This window comes from Seriola lalandi, unplaced genomic scaffold (assembly GCF_002814215.2).
Source record: "Seriola lalandi dorsalis isolate HSWRI2012SDOR001 ecotype SW California unplaced genomic scaffold, Sedor1 jcf7180002054912, whole genome shotgun sequence".
NCBI lineage: Eukaryota > Metazoa > Chordata > Actinopteri > Carangiformes > Carangidae > Seriola > Seriola lalandi.
Window position 1 is genome coordinate 694,897 of NW_019525464.1, and position 19,847 is coordinate 714,743.

Genomic DNA, 19,847 nt, shown 5'->3' on the forward strand with positions numbered 1-19,847 from the left:
ACTAAGCTTCATTTTTCATTTCGCTTTAAAAACACCACACAAGCTAAATGAAGTGCAACAGTCAATAAATAGAATGATTAATAATAATAAATATGATTGATCAAAAGGTAATGCACAGTAAAATATGTGTAGGCCTAAAGTTTTAATGTATAAATAATGTCCTGTAAATGAAAAATACTTGAAATAATGTTTGGGTCCTTTAAAGAGAAATTGTTGGACGTGGTAAATAATGAGAAACTGATTTACTTATTTATTTATTATTATTTCAGCCTTATTTAATGTGCTCCAATAAAACATATTCTTTCACATAAAGACATGACTCTGCAGAAAGTCTCCTTCCCTGAGTATATGTTTTCTGATATAACTCGACTGCGTCATGATTTTTCTTTCTGATTTTGAAAAGATATTATTTTTAATTAATATAAATCTGAGACAAAACTTTATATTTTGAAATTGACAGATTTTGAAAGAGGTGTTGCAGACAAAGTAACAGCCTGCTCCTCTGTTTGAACCAACCCTCCGCTGTGAGCCACTTTCAAATCTCACCTGAGACTCAGCAGCTCTGTCTTTCCTCAGTTTGTTGATTTGGGCAACACAACTCAAAAGTTTCCTGACAGAACGGCAGCGATGCTCCGACTGATCTTTGAATCGTGTCAGAAACTTCTACTTGTATTATTTCTCACTCAGCTCCTGAACTCGTGTCAACATCTCTCAGCGATGACATCAGAGATCACCTGAGAGCCTGCAGCTCACCTGTCTGTGTAGCTCAGGCTGATTTTCAGAATAAAATGATGCCTGACAGGAACAAACAGTTTTTGACAAGCTGAGGCTCATTTAGCTTCTAAATAAAGTTCACGAAAACCCGGCAACTCTGCGTAGATCCTGTAGGAGAACACTATGTGGAATTAACATGTGGCCACTGCCCCACACCCAAATCTACCTCCAGGTTTAAAACCATCAACACTATGATCTAATCTGATGCTTTCCTGACAACGAGCGTCTTGTAGCTCCATGAATAACGTCTCTCCTTCAGCAGGAAAGGACGTCTCAGCCGACAAATGGTCGGGTGTACAAAACGTGTGAATTTTGACACCAGAGATCACAGTTTACTTCCCGTCCCACCACCAGAAAACAACAGTGGAAATATTGGTGACAGATCTGATGTCACGTTTCACTAAATCCCTCCTTTCTTGTATTTCATCATCGCGAGGAAAAGATGCAAGTGAAGGAAAAAATGAGACAATTTAGACAAATGAGACTCACTTTATTTTTGTGCACACCAAGGTTATAATACTTAGGGATTAGTTTTTAGTTTTTATTTAGTTTTGACTTTTACTTTTCAGTTTCAGTTTAGTTTTAATTAGTTTTTAAAGCAGGTTTGCTTGATATTATGTTTTGAAAATGTTTTTTTTTATTAAATAGTTTCAATGTTAGCTTTAGTTTTATTTTTGTGATATGAGGGATTTGTCAGGGACGAGATTCAAAAGGGTCAAAAAAAAAGTTTTGTTTGATTAAAAGAACTCAACAAAACATCAAACTGTTTTAAAAAATGTGTTCACTGAGGACGGATGAACAACCAACTACAGCAGATCTGTGTTAGTGTCATTAACCAGAAAAATTCTGCTGGACACAACAACATCAACAACAACAACAACAATGGAACATAAAACGTAGCTATGGGCACAAATAAAATCATCAAATGCCAAACAGCTACCTTCACTGTGCCGCGCTCCTGACAGTTTTCACCCAAGCGCCATTAAAGAACTGAACTCTGTAATAATATCCTGGTTATGTGCAATAACACAGTTAAACTCTTAACAATTGGTGCAATACAGATTATTTATTATTCACACCTGTTTTATAATTCATGTGTGTGTATTTATTGTGTGAGATCTTATATTCTTATCCTGAATGTTTGTGCCACCACGGTAATGCACTAATGAATGCATTCTGTTTGATTCTGTTCTGTTCTGAATATGTAAAGAGTCGACACAAGACGCAGCCTTAAGTGCAAACTGTGTAATTGTGCGTCTGAGATGAGATGAAGGTCGAGTCCGTGTGAGAGAAGAAAAAACATGAAAAAACTCAGACAAACTCTAGAGGTTTGATTCATTTTAGATCAACCAACTCAAAAGTTAATTAACAATAAAATAGTTAATTAATACAGTGAATGTTTTGGGACGCCTACAGTGCACATGTACCGGTCGTGCACTGAGAGCCAATCAGCTGGTAAGATACTGCTCCATCTGGCACAGCTACAAAATTACTGACAAAAACTAAAGACACTTTCTCTACAATTTTAGTTTCAGTCGGTTATATTTTATATTTTTTATAAAGCCTAATTTTTACGTTTATTTCAGTTAAAGAAAATGTTCTTTCACATCTCGTTTTCGTTATTTCATCAGTTTTAGTTCATGATAATAACCTGGGGAAACATTCATGACACTTTCATGAATCATCCCACCGCCACTACTTCACCTCCAGTTTTACTTTCCTCTTACGGCTCTCTTCTTCCCCTCTCTCTCTCTCTCTCCCTCTCTCTCTCTCTCTCTCTCTCTCTCTCTCTCTCTCTCTCTCTCTCTCTCTCTCTCTTACAGAGTCTATATGGAACGCAGCCTCCTTCTACCAGGAGTCGTCGTACCTTTACTTCCCCACCCTGCAGGCAGAGCTCGCCTCTGATATCTCCTTTTACTTCAAGACCAGCGCTCCTTCAGGAGTGTTTCTCGAGAACCTGGGCCTCAAAGACTTCATCAGAGTGGAGCTCAGCTGTGAGTCAACATTCAGACCAGAATAAGAGAAGTGCGGCACGCACAAAGTACACGACAAGGGCATGCACACAGACTGAGGAACTATACATAACAGCAGCTACAAAGCTGTCAGTGATATATATAAATATATATATTCTTTTTTTTTTTTTACTTTTCTCAGATGGAAATGTTAGCTGTACTGTAGCTGACAGCTTAATTTCCCCAAGAAGCAGGCTGTCAGGTCTGCACAGCATGATGTAATCCTAATGACACAGTCAACAGCAATGTCATGCTGTCATAGGAGACGTTAAAAGCATTTCCTTATTACCCAACTACTGAAGCTGAAATCCATAATGAATAGACCAGATGGATAAAGAAGCAAGACATAATCCAAATACCTTGTAGATTCACTGTAGCAGATAAAATGCTGTAAATAAGATCTAGCTAGATATAAAAAAAATGTAAAAACCTGCTTTTGTTGACATGAGAACCGATGAAGAAAAACACTGTAGGCTTTGGGATTTTTAAGGGTTGCATTAAAGGATTCAGGGACATGAACTTGCACTTACCAGACAGCATATTTAATAAGCAGAGAGTACACCTCCACTGACAGGAGCGGTTGTTCCAGCAGCACCGCTGTAGTTTATTTATTGCAGGTGTTAAAAAGATGTGAAATCGTTGATTACGGTGTGTTTTGTTCACAAACCTCAGGGAGGAGCTCTCTGGATATTTGTAGCCATTATGTATTACTGCAGCATCAGAGACACTGTGAAATATTGACAAGCTGTCAGATGAGCCCCCTCATAAATCTATTCAGGTCATCAAGTTTTCCCAGCAGCCTTGTATCACATTGCATCAGAAGGGGAGGACAGAGGAGCATAAAGAAACCCTAATATCACATTCACTCTGCCCTGACTGTTGGATATATGTGTGTGTGTGTGTGTGTGTGTGTGTGTGTGTGTGTGTGTGTGTGTGTGTGTTTACGCTTCCCCCCACTGGCCTCCCAGCTCCCTCAGTGGTGACTTTCTCCTTTGATGTGGGAAACGGTCCGGCGGTCCTGTCCGTGAAGTCACACCTCCCCCTGAATGACAGGCAGTGGCACTACGTGAGGGCAGAGCGCAACGTGAGGGAGGCCTCCCTGCAGGTCGACCAGCTTCCCCTCCGCTTCCTGGACGCTCCGGCTGACGGACACCTCCGCTTACGCCTCAGCAGCCAGCTGTTCATAGGTAGGCTCTTCATCAGGCTCAATCTGCCTTTTATTTATTTATTCATACTGACGGTGAGCTGTGAGTAAGACACTGTAGAGGTGAGGGGAACTGCGTAATTCTCTGTGGGTGTATCACTACGACTGACAAGTATCAAAGCCTCGGTCCACGGAGAAATGCACACAGCCTGTATTCAGAAAATGAGCCTTAAAACCAGCCGTCAGGACTTCCTGTAACTTTGTGATGTCACCGCTCTCTGCCACCTCCTGCCCCCAGCCCCGCCCACCCAGACCCACTGCCCAACACTTGCAGGAATTGGTTTCTCTGAGTATTTTACCTGAAATCTGCTTTATTTTTATTGGATCACTCAGAAAACAGTCAGCCAATCAGCAGAGAGGCTCAGAGCCTCCTCTCTTCTGATTGGCTCACCGACCTGTTGCTACTAGAGCTCCAGAGAGAAGCCTGAGAGAGGAGATGTAAAACTACACTGAGATATTTTTTGGTTCTTAAAACCACAAATATATCTTCTTATGGATCAACAAAGAAAACACAGGAAATCTATAAAATATGGAGCTTTAAATGAAAACTTCTACAGAAAACTACTATCCTTAAAAATAACAATAGAAATGGGGAAAGACACTTCCTGAACCAGCGGCTCGTCCCTCTTCACAACCCTATTGGTTACTGTAATCTTTCCTCCTCTCCAGACAATGCTTGTTTTATGCCATAATGCATTGTGAAGCGCAGCTGAAACTAACACCAGGCTACAAATTGCCCTCTTGTTCCCTCTTCTGTATACGCACAACAACCGAGACAAAACTCCCCACTTGTGTTTTCTAATTCAGAGTACACAAGTCTCATAATTGCATAAGCTGGTACTTTAATGCAGTTTTACACAGAACATGGACCCATCTCTTACAATGTAGTCACAGTACAAAGGGTTATCTCGGCACAGCCAGTGTGGAGAGGAGAAATACAGCGAACAGTACCCTTTAAATGTCCTGCGACTATTGCATTAATATAGACTTGAAAATGTACAAATCTCTGCTATAAGCTACTGTGAAGAACTCATTTATTTTATTGTTTTTTTCATTATTGCTGTGGTGCTCTCTTTCTCCTGTCACATTCCCCCCGCAGCCTATCTCCCCTCTGACATTTTAATGTGTCTCCTTAATGATAGACCAACGCTTTGGAAGAGACGGAGATCCCAGTGTGGAGAGTTTGTGTTTGAAAGGAGATGATACCCGCCTGTTTTCTCTTTTTTTTTTTTTTTCCAGAATTAAGTAAATGCTCATCATAAATCTTCATCAGCCTTAAAGGCGACTGTGATTACGAAGTCATTATAGATGCTTCTTAGCACAGCCAGCGAGCATTAGATGTGACTAACACCCTGTCCTCCTCCCAGGGGGGACGGCGTCCCAGCAGAGAGGTTTCCTGGGCTGCATCAGGACTCTGACCGTCAACGGCGTGAGCTTCGACCTGGAGGAGAGGGCCAGGATGACGCCCGGGGTGAGCTCGGGTTGTCCCGGCTACTGCAGCGGCTCCAGCAGCCTCTGCCACAACAGAGGGAGGTGCATCGAGAAGAGCAACGGCTACGTGTGCGACTGCTCCCAGTCCGCCTACGGGGGCACCACCTGTAACCAAGGCGAGTCCCGCTCGGCCTGTTTTTAACAAAAGCTGCACGCTTCGTGTAATTCTCTTAATAGATTAATGTCCATTATAACAAAGGAAAAAAATCGATCACTGTCAAGGTTATTCCATTACAGCGCACCAATAAAAATGCAAGTAATGCAAGAGACAATTAATACTTGTCCTGACCTCAGACTGCAAGAACATTTAAAATGCATTAGAGCAAATTATCTCCTGCAAGATGTGAGACACCAACACCGAATCCCAGCGACACCCAACACACAGGCCGAGGAAACAGCCACATCGACGCGGTGGAGAGAAACAGTTTGAACACATTCTGGAGGATAACAGATCCTGGCTGCAAACATGACTAACTACACCGCACTGTTTACACTGTTTACTCCTGCTCAGTCTGTTCAATACGAAAGCAGCACACATTCCAGGACACAGCTGGTCCGACTTCTGCTCCTAGATATTTCTGGTTTTTATTACAAATTATAAGAGGAACAGTAAATCACCGAAATACTAAGTAAACGGCGTGGCGTGTGTAAGTAAGAGTCAGGAGTGTATGGATGGGTGAAGACGTGGAGTGATGCATGTCGGATGGTGCAGCAAACCAAACCAAAGAAATAAAGGAGGTGGATGCAGCAGGAGGCCGGGCGCAACAAGACAATATGGCGGGCAGAGTTGCAGGGGGTCGTCAAGAGCGGAGGTCGGGTTGGGGGATAAGATTTCAAATCAATGTCACGATTATTTCAAACTTTTATCTCTATTACAGTTAATGAACCGTGTGAGTGAGTTCCAAGTGATTAAACAAATCGGTGGTTCCCATCCGTGTCGTGCTCACCACTGTCTGGCAGTCGTGGCTGAGGAAACCCGATGAGGAGGCGAGGCGGAAGTCTGCGTTTCCGTCCACGCTGCTATGTTTTAGTTTTAAAACGCGTCGCATTTTGCTACTTTTATGCCGGGTGTCTGGTGTCAATACTACTCTAGAAAACGTACAAATATCCCCTTTAAGTCAGAGAGAGGTTCTAAATGTGGGTTTTGATATGGGAACTAAACTTTTAAATCTCTGGAAATAAGTTATTTAACATTTAAAGTGCTGTGTTTTCATCCCTGCAGTATTATGCATATCACTTATTTTGTTTCTGCATGTTTTATGCTGGTTTGAATCTGTGTCTCGTTTCCTCCCTGCACATAGGAGAACTGCTTTATGTGTGGGCTGTTGACAGAAGCCGAACCATTCTATTTTCTTTTTATTTATTTAGTGTATATAAGTCAACCACTTGTGTTAAAACAAGCCACCCAGCACTGATACACAGCTGAGCAGCAGGAGCCTCGGGATTATCTGCTCCAGTGGATGTGCTAGCACCTACCACACAGGCAGTCTCACAGTGAATGTGTTGCTGGCGGTGGTGTGAAAGCAAGGCGGTGGTGTCATGGTGTCCTGGTGTGTCAGGCATACTGTGGCTCCCGTACCGTTCCACCCTCCATTAACCCCAGGAAACAAGAATTTCATTTAGAAAAATTGAATTTCCACCCATTAAAACACACATGACCAGGCTGCTTGTCCAGGGACTTTTTTATTTTTTTTATCTCGGCACCTGCATCGACAGCACTCGTGAATCACTGCAGTGTTCAAGTAGAGTCCTTATCATTGTCTCCTTGTGGAGATGCTTCTCCCACTGGCTTGTTACTGTCATCACTGTCAATGTTTTATATTTTTGCTTTTTGATGAGGTTTAATCACCAGCTTCGGTGTGTTTGCGGCAGTAACATCACAAATTAACTTGCTACTGCTATTTTAAATATACCCATCACTTTCATATCCCTCCACCATGTGGGTTAAGCAACAACAACAGCCAGGAGAGGGGCAGCACTTCATCCCGGGCTTGGTCTGATCGCCTCGGGGGACAACAGGCTACCTTCAAGGAGAACTTTACACATCAAAGTCTGTTTACACCACAGATAACATGAAATATTGTCAGATGTTTTGCTGCGGCCTTGCTCTGAGAGATGGATATTGATGCGTATCTCTGGCTATTTTTAATTAAGTGTATTGTAAATCCACCTGAGTCCATGTGCACCTGCAAAATACACACCACTTCATCTCTGCTGACGCTTGAGAGGTCAGTTTTAGTCTTTTAATCTTGTTTCAAAAGAAAGAGTCAGAACTGAGCTTCCTGCACTGAAACCTGTTTTTTTCTTCCTCTCTTCGTTGCAGAGGTGTCGGTGTCCTTCGACAGAGAGTCCTCGGTGACCTACACCTTCCAGGAGCCTTTCTCAGTGATGCAGAACAGGAGCTCACAGGCCACCAGTGTTTCCACAGAGAGCAGCAGCAGGGCCAGAGAGGACGTCGCCTTCAGCTTCGTCACCTCCCAGAGGCCGGCCATGCTGCTGACCGTCAGCACCTTCAGCCATCAGTACATCGCCGTCATCCTGGCCAAAAACGGTACGTGCGTTTTTTGCAATGGGGAGCGTCTGTGGCTCAGGAGGTCGTCCAGTCCTCGTGTCGAAATGTCTTTGGGCAAGATACTGAACCCTTGATGGCTGTTCCATCAGTGTGATGTATGAATGGATGAATGGGGCGAGTATTGCAAAGCGCTCTGAGGGATCTGTAACAGTGGATCTCAAACTGTTTCACATCAGGGACTAAACTGACATAAATTAGACCACGAGCCTCCAAGATTTTTCCTTTTAGATGTTTGAAACCCACAACCAACATAGTCTCAAGTTCTTCTTATGGTGAAAATGAATTATTCCTCTTTTAGCTGGGAACCCCTTCAAGGACCCCTGGGGGTCCCTGGAGCCCACTTTGAGAACCACTGGTCTATTAAACTATAAAAGCGCGATATAAGTGCAGTCCGTTACTTTTATACATACATACACTTTGCCAATCAGGAACTGCATTGTTAGCAACGCTGCTAAAAAGAAAACATCAGCTCATTGACGACAGGCCTTTGAGACCAGATTCATTCAGATGAAGGTGTCATGCAGTTCACATCGTTGGTGGCAAATAATAGGATGGAAACATACTGTTTGACATATGAAGGTCTTCAGCTCTCAGGTGAAATGACTGAGATGTGACTCACCATCATCAAATGTCGCCTTATTTTGAAGGTTTTCCTCCGGCACACAGGATGAGCAGTCATCGAATCTCATTTTTTTTCTAGCTCAGAAACTAAACCCAGATGTCAATTTCTCAACTTACGGGCTCAATGATTTTGATTTTTTTTTTTACCTTTCATGACCTTTGACCTGCAAAATGTACGCCGTCGACCACATATTCTGCAAGGCGTATTAGTTTCACTGTTTTAAAATCCGCATGCAAACTTTCGAGTAACACCCACAGCGTGTGAAGCTGTTAGTCGGAGTTCGGCGTCCCGATGCCCTCTTTTTTGCGTTAAACCTGAACGCACCATGTTCCTCACGTCTCTGTAAACACTGAAGGGCAGAGGAGACACTTCATCCAATGCCGACCTTCATCTATAGGAGCACTTGCTGGATTTGAAATGAATCACAACACAAAGCCCTTCACCTACAGACTGGGAATTGTAATATTGACCCAGTTCCACTTGACAATGCAGAGCTCTCTGACTCTTTGATCCGGCGGCAGCTGTGTGTGTGTGGGAGAAACAGTGAGCACATATTGACTTATTCAGTGTGGGAGTGAAGAGCTATGAGATAAATATTTGTATATTTCAAAAGGCAATTGAAGAAGTTTAGACATAGCGACCTATTTATACACAAGCAGCCACATTGTTTCAGTCAGTTTTCTCTTAACGCAGTGTACACATACTTGAGACCAAAGGAGAGTGTGTTTAATGTTGAATGCAGTTTTTCATGGAGTGGAGTGAACATGATTGATCACAGTGAAGTGCTCAGATGATGATTTCTGCAGAGATCTGTTTAAAGGAGAGCGCTGCATGTCTCTTCATGCTGTGTATCCAGGGAGTCTGCAGATCTGGTATCACCTTCAGACAGACAGGAGTCCAGATGTGTTCAGCCCCGCTCTCAGCAACCTGGCAGACGGGCGTCTCCATCGGATCAGGATCCACAGAGTCGGCAAAAACCTCTACGTTCAGGTGAGTGACGGGACACACGAGTCTTTACCGTGAGGATTAGAAATGAAGCTGTTCTCCTGCAGAAGTGAGTTCATTCAGCACCAATATTTAGTGCCAGTGCAGGAAGCAATGTGCAGTTCAAATAGGGCAAGTGTCAAGATGGAGAAGTGTGTTTGCTCCCAAGTCACAATCTGTTTCATAGCAGTGGCCAGTGTCAACATTTTTACTATTTATAGAATAACTGAACTCCGGGTCTGAGGAGCAGTTCACTGGGTCAAAGTTTCACATCTGTTTTCACCTTTGACCAACGCCAGCAGTGATCAGACACGGGGCCGTAATATATTTTCAAGGGGAGTTGAGTTGTTTTTTTAATCATGACCCTAATCTTTATCCAGTGGTTTTAGTGGACTGACTGAAACCATTCAGATCCAGATGTTGTAAGAACAAACAATAATTGAAATCTGGGTGGGAAAAGTGAAAGAACAGCGCTCATCCAAATCCTCATCAGCACCAAAAAACTGTATTTATCCAGCACATTTTATTCAGGTAGAAGCACAATGTGCTGCACAAAACATGAATTATCAAAGAAGTCGCAACCACGGCAACTATGTGGATATGTGTGAAGATGAAACATGAGACACTAATTAAAACAGACACATAAATGATGCATATGAATTAAAAACCATTAAGAAAAATAAAATAAGACCACCCACTGATCAGTAAAAAAGATGTGTAAATTAAAACAAATAAAATGTGATTAAATAAAATAATAATTAATCCAATAAAAAATAAGATATAAAACCAATAAAAAAGAATAAAAAATGGTGAATTAAGACAGGCAAACCCGACTACAGGCAAGCACAGCTAAAAAGGAATGTTTTCAGTTTAGATTTAAAGGTTGATAGTGTCGGAGGACCTCTGATATGACTAGATAGTATGTAGTGCCCCCCCACCTGCTCCAGCAGAGCTGCTCAGTGGTCAGCAGGTCAGACTGTGGTTGTACTGGGCAGCTTCCAGGTGTGAATGTGTGTAACTGTCAGGTTTAAGATGCTAAAGAACCAAATGCAGACAAAACAAAAAAAGGGGGGTTTGGTGTGAAAAGAATGTTTTAATAAGAAAAGAAACTTCCAAACACCAGAAAAATCCAAAACACTTGGGTGATTGAACACAGGTGAAACACATTAGAGCAATCACTGAAGAGGGAAAACGCAACACAAAGACTGGAATTAAAAACAACAGTGGACACACAAGGAAAATCTACTTCAAAATAAAACAAGAAATAAATCAAAAGTCCAAACAAATACCAAAAGTCCAGAAACAGTCAAACCAGAGAAAGATATGACAGTAACTTTCCTGTAAACAGGAGCTCGCCTCTCAAACATTCTGGCTGAAATGTTGACGGGAATCTGGAAGCCAGTGCTCTTTCCCCAAAATGTAATTTCTCAAATGCAAAAATAATTGTAATGTTGAAGAAGAAGAAAGCAGTGAGCACTGACTTGGTGATTTGTGGATCAAAAGACATCTAGACGTCTAGACCAGGCGAACTCTGGTTGAAAAGATAAACTTTTTCAGAGCTCTACGTTACATATATTTATGCTTCAACAGTGTTTAAATGTATTACAGTGTGAAGCATCTCCACACAACACTAAAATACAGTCACAGGACTTAGAGCTGAATTTCATACTTGCTATCCAAACACTTGACAGTGGAGGGGGTCTGCATAGACGTCAGTAGACGTAATCAAAATCCTGCAGAAACAATTGCAGATCCTCAGGTTAAGTGATGCGTCTGAGTCAGCATGGGAGAGCAGAAGTGAAAGGTCTAAATCACTTCAAAGCGAACTGTGGGCGGATATGGTGCCGTGTGAAGCAGCAGAGAACACAAGTCTCAATCTATAATGTACTGAAATGTGCTGCTGCTGCTGCTGCTGGTGTTTCCTAGGTTCAGATTTCTTGTAATCGGCTTGTTATTTGATTTCTCCCCACTCAACCAGATCGACCAGGACATCCACAGAAAGTACATGCTGTCATCTGATGCAGAGTTGATCTTAATCAGATCCTTGACATTGGGCAAAGTCACCAGTAAGTGCTCCCATGATGTCCAGAGAATTGCTGAAAAACTCCCATGTCATGCCTTTATTGTGGTATTTCTGTCCCGCCCATGTTTCACTTCCTGTCTTCCATTATTTCACCGTATTTGACTTAGTCACTCAGAAATTACTGTAATTCAATGTCACCATCGGCAACGTTGTACATTTTCACGTGTTCAACTGTATCTCTGTAGGGAGGGAGAACCTCAACGAGGAAGTGATGCAAGCGGCTTCTAAAGGTTTCATTGGCTGCCTCTCCTCGGTCCAGTTCAATCACGTGGCGCCGCTGAAGGCAGCGCTGACGAACCGGGGAAGCTCACTGGTCACCATCCGCGGTCCACTGGTTCAGTCAAATTGTGGAGCTCTGGCAGAGTCCACTTCACACACTCTGCAAGGTAAAACACACACACACACACACACACACACACACACACACTACCACCACATAGTCGATTCCAGGTTGATCTTCATGCTGAGCAACAAACACGGGTTTAGTTTAGTTCATATTCTCAACACTGAAGAATTTTTCCATCAAATTCAAAGTTGTGTTTGTTTTGTTTTTTTCAGGCCTGTAAACATCTTGCTAATGAGCTAGTTGATTAGTCATGTGGGAGTTTAGCTTCTAGCTCCAGCTTCTTAATTGTGCAGATTTTCTGTCTTTCTTTATATTATTGTACATTATATATCTATAAACTGAATGAGTGGGGGGGGGGGGCTGACATGTTAATCATGTTAATCTGTTCTGTATCTTCTGTAACTCAGTACAATCTCTGATTCTTTCATCTGTGTTCCTGTGGTTGTGGTTTACGCTCCATATTGTCGGACTAATCAGCCTCCACTGCAGCAGCTGCTGTAAGAACTTCAAACCTTAATGATTGTTAATAAAGTTAAACATTTAGTTTGTGACCACAGAGAAAAAACTACAGCTCCCACAAAAAAAAGTGTTGCAGCGCAGGTACTTTGGTCGTCGTTACATTTCTGTTAGTCATTGTTTCATACTTTTAGTATGGCAGCCGGCAAAACCACACCACAGTCTGGTTTCCCTTCGATATCCTCCATTGTTAATGTGTGTGTCACATTGAATATAGTATTGTATAACAACGCTGCACTCCGAGAGTACTGTCTGCAGTGGAAAAATAAGTACCTCGTACCAGAAGCGAGTAGAGTTGAGTCGAGTTGAGTCAGTATCATGTGGTGGAAAAATGCTCTTGGTTTCATCCATATATCTACATAAAATTCACCAACACTCTCTTCTCATGTCATTTCTTGTCAAAAAACTTCTACATCATTCAGTCCTCTCATGTTTGAACGACCCCTCGACTCCCTCATGGACTCACCTCTTCAGTCGAGCCGTGGTATTTCACCCGCAGGGCTAGGGCTTATGGGAAATGGTGTTCTTTAACGGCTGCTAAAAACATAAATATTGAATAAACAGCAATATTACATCATTTTTCAGAAAAGTATTTTACAAACACATGAAGTGAATCACACGGCATACTATTGATAAAGGTTCAGTTCCAAAGCTGGAGTTTTAGTTATTAGCATAGTTATAAATGTCAGTGGGATTTTGAATGAGATTTTCTTACTTCTGGAACAGAGCCCAGAAGTTCCGGTTTCACTCCGGCTCCCTATTAAAAAAGAGATAGTTGCTGCTTCAATTAATTTCTCTGTCTTTTGGCCTGGACCAAAATTTAAAGTGCTTGTCTTTGCTGCTTAGCTGTTTGGGTCTTTGTTTTCACTTTCTCTTCCTTTAATACTCCTCTGCTGCACTTAAAGATGGCTGAATGAAACTCCACTCACCGCACTGCGTAGTCTTGCACACGTCAGATGTATCATACACAGGAAGCAGCAGGTGTGGGTGTAGGTGACAGGTAGTCTGCAGCTATCAGTGTTTCCCGCACATTGATTTATTTGTTGCGGCCTGCCTCAATATCAACATTAACCGCCACATATTGATTGATTTTTTTTTTTTTTTTTTTTTTTTTTTACTAAAATGAGTAAAATCTTATTTCACTGTAGAGATGTGGGCAGCATATTGATTCACTCAGCTCCTCCTTGCCTCTCTCTCTCTCTCTGTCTCTCTCTCTTTCTCTCTCTCTCTCAGGAACCATCGTGGACTGTCAAAAAATCCATAAAGTTTTTTACCATCCCTGTTTGTCTCTCAGCCAAACCCTTTCTGTGTGCCTGTCATTCAGGGTGCACAGAGCGTGCTGCATGCATCCCATTACAACTCTGTTAACTGTATTGTACCCCACAACTATTAGGGTTAGAATAAGTTTGCCAGTAAGCTTAGGTGAAAACACATATCAACAGAGGAACAGGCTTTCACACAACACCAGGACTGGGCTTCACCCTCACTGACCCTAGTCGGAGGTTGTTGTTATTTGTTTGACCGCTGAAACCTTCAGAAGATGGACTGTGTACTAGGGTTGGGTTAGACCTAACAAATCTCTAATCAAACCTTTTATCTCCCTTTATTTGCAAAAGACCGTTAACGGCTTCTCATTTATAGACGACGCTAACGGTTGCTTTCGCTGGTAAAAATGACCGACGTCACCATCGGTAGATTATTATCAGCTGTAGCTAATGAATGTTAATGAAACTGAAACTTTAGTCTGTTGGTTAACGACCGCTCTCCAAGCTGACTGTTGCGAGGGCGATCGCTCTGTAACTCTGTAAGCCCCGCCCGCCCACACCCAGCATCCAAGCCTTGCAGGATTTGGTTTCTCCAAGTGTTTAAGTGAAGCTTGAGAGAGGAGATGTAAAACTAAATTAAGATGGTTTTTGGTTCTTAAAACCACAAATATATCTTCTCATGGATCGACACTTCATATAAAACACAGGAGAAGTGTAAGATAGTTGTTGTTGAAAACCTGAGTTAAGCTCCAAAAGTATCTGAAAACGGAAATGAAAAACCACTGTAAGGACTAACTGGTTTTTAAGAGTTTTGAGAAACAACTTTTAACTACCGTCTTGTGAATTCATCAAATGACAGTGTGACTAAACCAGACACACGTCAGTTGTGTTTTCAGTCATCTGTCTGACAGACCAGATGCATTTCTATTTTTATTAATGGAGCTGTCACCAGGCCGATAGCAGCAACACAATGTCTCCACACAGTCATGCTTAGCGTTTTTTAATAAGGTGCAGCAGCTAATGCTTCAAAATAAAGTGTAAAGTCTTCAACATAGTAAGCAAAGGCAGAACCGGTGAATCTCACAGGACGGACCGGTTCTGGGCGTTTCCTCGTTGACATCAAGCCAATGCCAGATTCTCACAACATATACAGATTTACATCAAGACAATGATAGAAAATAGATATAAAACAATTATTTAGAGATGCTGTTCCTAATGGCGCTGTCTGCTGAGGCACCAGGTGGAGCTCAGATTCTCTCATCCACAGGGAAATGGAAAGTCTGTCCATCATTGCTTTGGCAGTTACACGAAACAGCTCGTCATGCAACATGCAACCGCCAGCCGCACGCCTCGAGACTCATTCACTCTCATGCGCCATTCAGTCTGACACTTTGACAGGGGTTAAATGGGTCAGCACACATCAGCTAACCCTCCCTCATCAGCCTCCTCCTCCCCGCTGAGCGAGGTCTAACGCAGGTCAGACTCGACCCGGCTCTAATGACCAGGCGTCTCTGTCAGGGATGAAAACTTAAATCAGTGATATTGAGATGAGATGATGGCGATGACATTTAAAAGTCATTTACCCGATCAGAGAGGTAGAGGAAGAGGAAAAAGCAGATACGTCGGTGTGTATGAGGACAGAAACTACACCTAAACTTTAATCTGGTTATCATGTAATATAATTGTGTGTAATTCTACAGCTCAGTAGTGAAGTGCATTGAATTACACCTCGCTGATAAAGGTGGCAACCACAGATCCCAGAGATCTTAACACCATGCTTGCGTCTCCTGTATAATGGGTACATTAATGAATTCACTCTTTCTCTTCTCTGCTCCTCCAGATCAAGCAGTAACAGCCAATAAAGATAAAGAGCCGCGTGGCAATGGCACCCAGAAGGATTTGGCAGTGATCGCAGGTCTGTTTTTCTCTCCTCTGTGCTGGTTTATTTTTCTTTGGTTAATTGAAAATGAGTCCCAGCTGTTTGTTATTTGTCATTCTCTCCATTTGCCTCCGTCTTAATTCTTTTTTTCTTTTTCTTTTTTCTTTTTCCTTTTTTTTCTGTTCTCAGTCTCAAGCTGAAGCTCATTTTCATCATTACATTGGCAATCATGCAGTTTGGTTTTGAAATTGAAATTACCCACACAGAAATGTAATATATGACATATATGCCCCTATGACGAGAGTGATGTTGCCGTATGTGTTAGGAGATATATTATTATTACATATATACATCCTCTGGATATATGAAGATACGAGTTTATAACATTTATAAAAATACCCATAGCAAATGCAAGTTTCTCAAAACAACATACCTATTAAAATTCTGTATGTGTTTATATGATTTTCTTGTTAATTGCTTATTAAATTTAAACATACATGTCTATCTTTTATATATACATGTATCATATGAACATATATGGATATATATATATATATATATATATATATATATATATATATATGCTTTGGGATGGATATATATTTATGTATACATATATCTACAATATAAACATACATGTTTGTATGACTAGACAATATATATAGTCAATATATAATTTTTACATATATCGGTTACATATACATATGTACATATATTATGTTACTGTGTATGTACATATATTTCATATGTGGAAACTCAATACATGTACGTGTATTACGTTTGAGTACATTTAACTTGATGATGGTAATGTTAAAGGATTTCTGAGGTTCCCTGACAGGGAGCGCTTGTTTTGTGTTTTGCTTCTCCCTACAGTTGAAATGTTTTGTTTTGACAACAGAGATGACAGATGAAAGATCCAATGAAGTCATGTAAAGGAATAGTTTGACAGTTTAAGTCTAACCTCTTATATCAACACAGTTCAGTTAGGTGCAGGGGGAAGGGAGACTATAGGTCTTCAAGCAACCTGAGCACCTGAAGAATGAACTAGTGTCTATGCAAAATAGCTGCACTTTATGTCATTAAATTAAAAACACAACCAATAATTTGAATTTCAACCTACTGTTGTGATATCGTGACCAGAGATAGTGTGTAATTCTCCTTAATGTAACACCATGTGTTAGATAAAAGCTGGACTGTACGTTGTTATTTTAGGAAATACACTGACTGACGATATGAAGCCAGAGCAAGGAGGTGGTTAGCTTAGCGTAGCATAAATACAGCAGACACAGCAGCCGCTGAAACTCATTACTGATTAACAACTTACAGTTTGTTTTTTTAATTACAAAAACCCAAAGTGTAAAAACAACAATTTCCTGTCTTTCCTGTCTTCCCAGGGGGAGGATAGGGTGAGGGGGGGGGGGTCATGTGCAGAAACATGTCTTTGGTCCAGTTTCCAGGCAACCAGCGGAGGCTCCAGACTAGTCCTCCAGGATTAAGAATTACATCAAGGCATTTTTAAACGTATCAATATCAGCTCGATAAAAGCCTCTTTCATGTGTGGATCATTTATTATTTGTGCTTCAGTTTAAAGCTGCAAAATAATCTGGATCTTAGTATGTTGTGTGATCCACTGTGATGTGCAGAGTAGATTTGTTTGTATGAAGCCAACTATAGGCACAGATTTTAAGAGTCATTTAGCATTATAAAAAATAAAACCGCCACATCGCATGAGCTAATGCATTAATATTGTATAGACATAATGTTTATCAGAACTCCTACATAGTACCTTTGTTAAAGATCATGATTTTAATGATACTTTACATTATTATGTTTGAATCACCTTAAACTGAGAAGATGCATTCTGTCATTTTTATTTTACTTAATCTTTATTTGTCTCATTGACACAACTACACAACACAAGAAACTAAGAAAGAAAGAATTAGACTAAAAACATTTACAATAGTCATAAAATACATCAAATAATATAGATTTAAAATCTCCAAGGGAAATGTAAGACTCTAGTTTGAGGGCAGTTTGCAGCTCATTCCATTTAAACGGTGCATAATACCTGAAACCAGCGCTGCCGGTGTTAGTGCGAACGTGAGGATTGGAAGAAACATGGGAAGCTTCAACAGTTGAGCTTTATAAATGAATAATGTGAGATGCTGGAAAACAGTCGACAACATTGCGATTCCATTGTCACCGACACAGAACACAGAACCTCGGTGCACCAGTGGTGACGTGACGACCAGTTGTGCTTCTCCGTTAGGCAGTGTTGTCAGAGCAACAAGACGTGTTTGCAAGCACATGTTGACGCTGATTTAATGATCTCTGTGTCTAATTAACACCTGATCGCAACTAATTTGAGGTTGCTGTGATCTGAAAATTGATTGTGTGATATAGGATTGTGTGTTTTTGTATCTAAACACAGCGTTTCTGCGTTTGAAGGTAACAATTTTGCGTTGACGCTGACATCACTGGAAGTAGTTTAGATCAGGATCAGAGCGTCACTGAGACCTACTGATGCATCTTCCCTGGTGTGTTCTCAGGTGTGGTCACGGCCGTGGTTTTCATCGCCGTGTGCGCTCTGGCCGTGATGAGCCGCCTCCTCTACCAGCAGCGGCAGGCCCAGGCGAGCAGCGGCGGCGGCGGCGACAGCAGCGGCACCATCAAAGAGGAGCACAGACACAGCATGTACACAGACTACAGGACAGAGCTGCACCTCCACAACTCAGTCAGGGACAACATGAAGGAGTACTACATCTGACTACAGCGTACACCCTTTGGCCCTAAGTTGCAAAATTTACCTCTCTCTTCTAAAGGATTAACAGGTGGATGTGCTGCCACAGCATTTCGAACAACAAAACAATCTCCGTGCCCTGGAAGTCCCCCAGGAACACTGCAAAAAGTCCACTCTCTTAACGCTCAAGTACAAGCAAGTGGCTGAACCTTTACAGCTGTTAGTGTATTTGATGTTGGTGAAACTGTCCGAATCAAGCTGCTGTGGTTTCTGTCGTCCCAAAATGTGTAAAGCAAAAGATGAATGTTCTGGCAAAAATGGTGGGGGGGGGTGGACAGAGGGGACACCGTGAGTGCAGCTGCTGTCCATCCTGAACGCGCACAACTTAAAAGATTTAAAAACCCTCCAATGCTGAATATTTCCACATCTCAGTGGGGACTCACTAAATTGTACTCGCAAGTCAGGAAATGTAGGCCAGGCCTGTAAGATATGCGCGCGTTTCGCTGCTGTCTTTGTTTTTGCAGTGGTGGTGAATGTTGTAGAAGAAGAAGAAGAGGAAGAAGAAGAAGAAGAAACGGGGACAATACTGCCTATACTGTATGAGTGCCTAATTTGCATACGAGTTTTTATTTGAACATTTTTGCAGTTATTCATGTGATTTGCACAGAGGCAGTTGCATTTACATAGAGAGGAGCTTATTGTCATTCAGTTGTTGCAACCTACACCACACGGAATAAAAGGAAATGGGAATTTCCCAGTCATGCGCAACATCTGCCAGTTGACCATCAGTAAAGTGAAGTTGTTTTCCACTGCACTGTTTGACGCAGCATGGAGACTGACAAACCTTCAAAAGTCCAATAAATATAATCTTTTGTTTCCTGGATACACACCAGGTTTCCAGGTCGAGCTTTGTGCACCATTTATTTAGTTGTAGACAATATTTACAGGATGACCTATGAAATCATGGATTTTTATGTTGATTTAAATTGTGCTAATTCATTGTGTATTATTTTTCCAGTACATAAAAACCTGTACCATGAGAGTAGCAGACATAAGAAATTAGTGGAGAGGATTATAGTATTTAATAAAAAAAATAAATAAAAATGTAATTTACACAAATATGTAAAATAAGAGGTGTATGTACCAAACTGCCTTTGTGAGTGTCGCCGAACTCTGCAGGCAGCCAGGAATAAAAACCACTGCACATTCTGTCTGATACTGGTATATGAGCAACGCAGCTCCCAAGTATCTTTGGATTCTGTGGTATACAGGCAGTTGTTTGGTGCTGTATGTACAGGAAGTGTTGGGGGGTAGGAACAAATGTAACCAGCATGCTGGGGGGGGGGGGGGGGGGGGGGG

General features: G+C 41.6%; 1 protein-coding gene across 1 annotated transcript in view; it reads left to right on the top strand.

Annotated features, from left to right (window-relative positions):
• LOC111673172 (contactin associated protein family member 5) overlaps positions 1-19,820 on the top strand; it is an 86,800-nt gene extending 66,980 nt beyond the window's left edge. The window contains exons 16-24 of the mRNA XM_023430849.2: positions 2,598-2,768; positions 3,755-3,973; positions 5,358-5,597; positions 7,805-8,032; positions 9,532-9,665; positions 11,638-11,725; positions 11,928-12,128; positions 15,710-15,784; positions 18,298-19,820. Of these exons, the coding sequence (XP_023286617.1) occupies positions 2,598-2,768; positions 3,755-3,973; positions 5,358-5,597; positions 7,805-8,032; positions 9,532-9,665; positions 11,638-11,725; positions 11,928-12,128; positions 15,710-15,784; positions 18,298-18,515 (1,574 nt within the window). The 3' untranslated portion in view covers positions 18,516-19,820. The remainder of the gene's footprint in view (positions 1-2,597; positions 2,769-3,754; positions 3,974-5,357; positions 5,598-7,804; positions 8,033-9,531; positions 9,666-11,637; positions 11,726-11,927; positions 12,129-15,709; positions 15,785-18,297) is intronic.
• Positions 19,821-19,847: the final 27 nt, after the last annotated feature.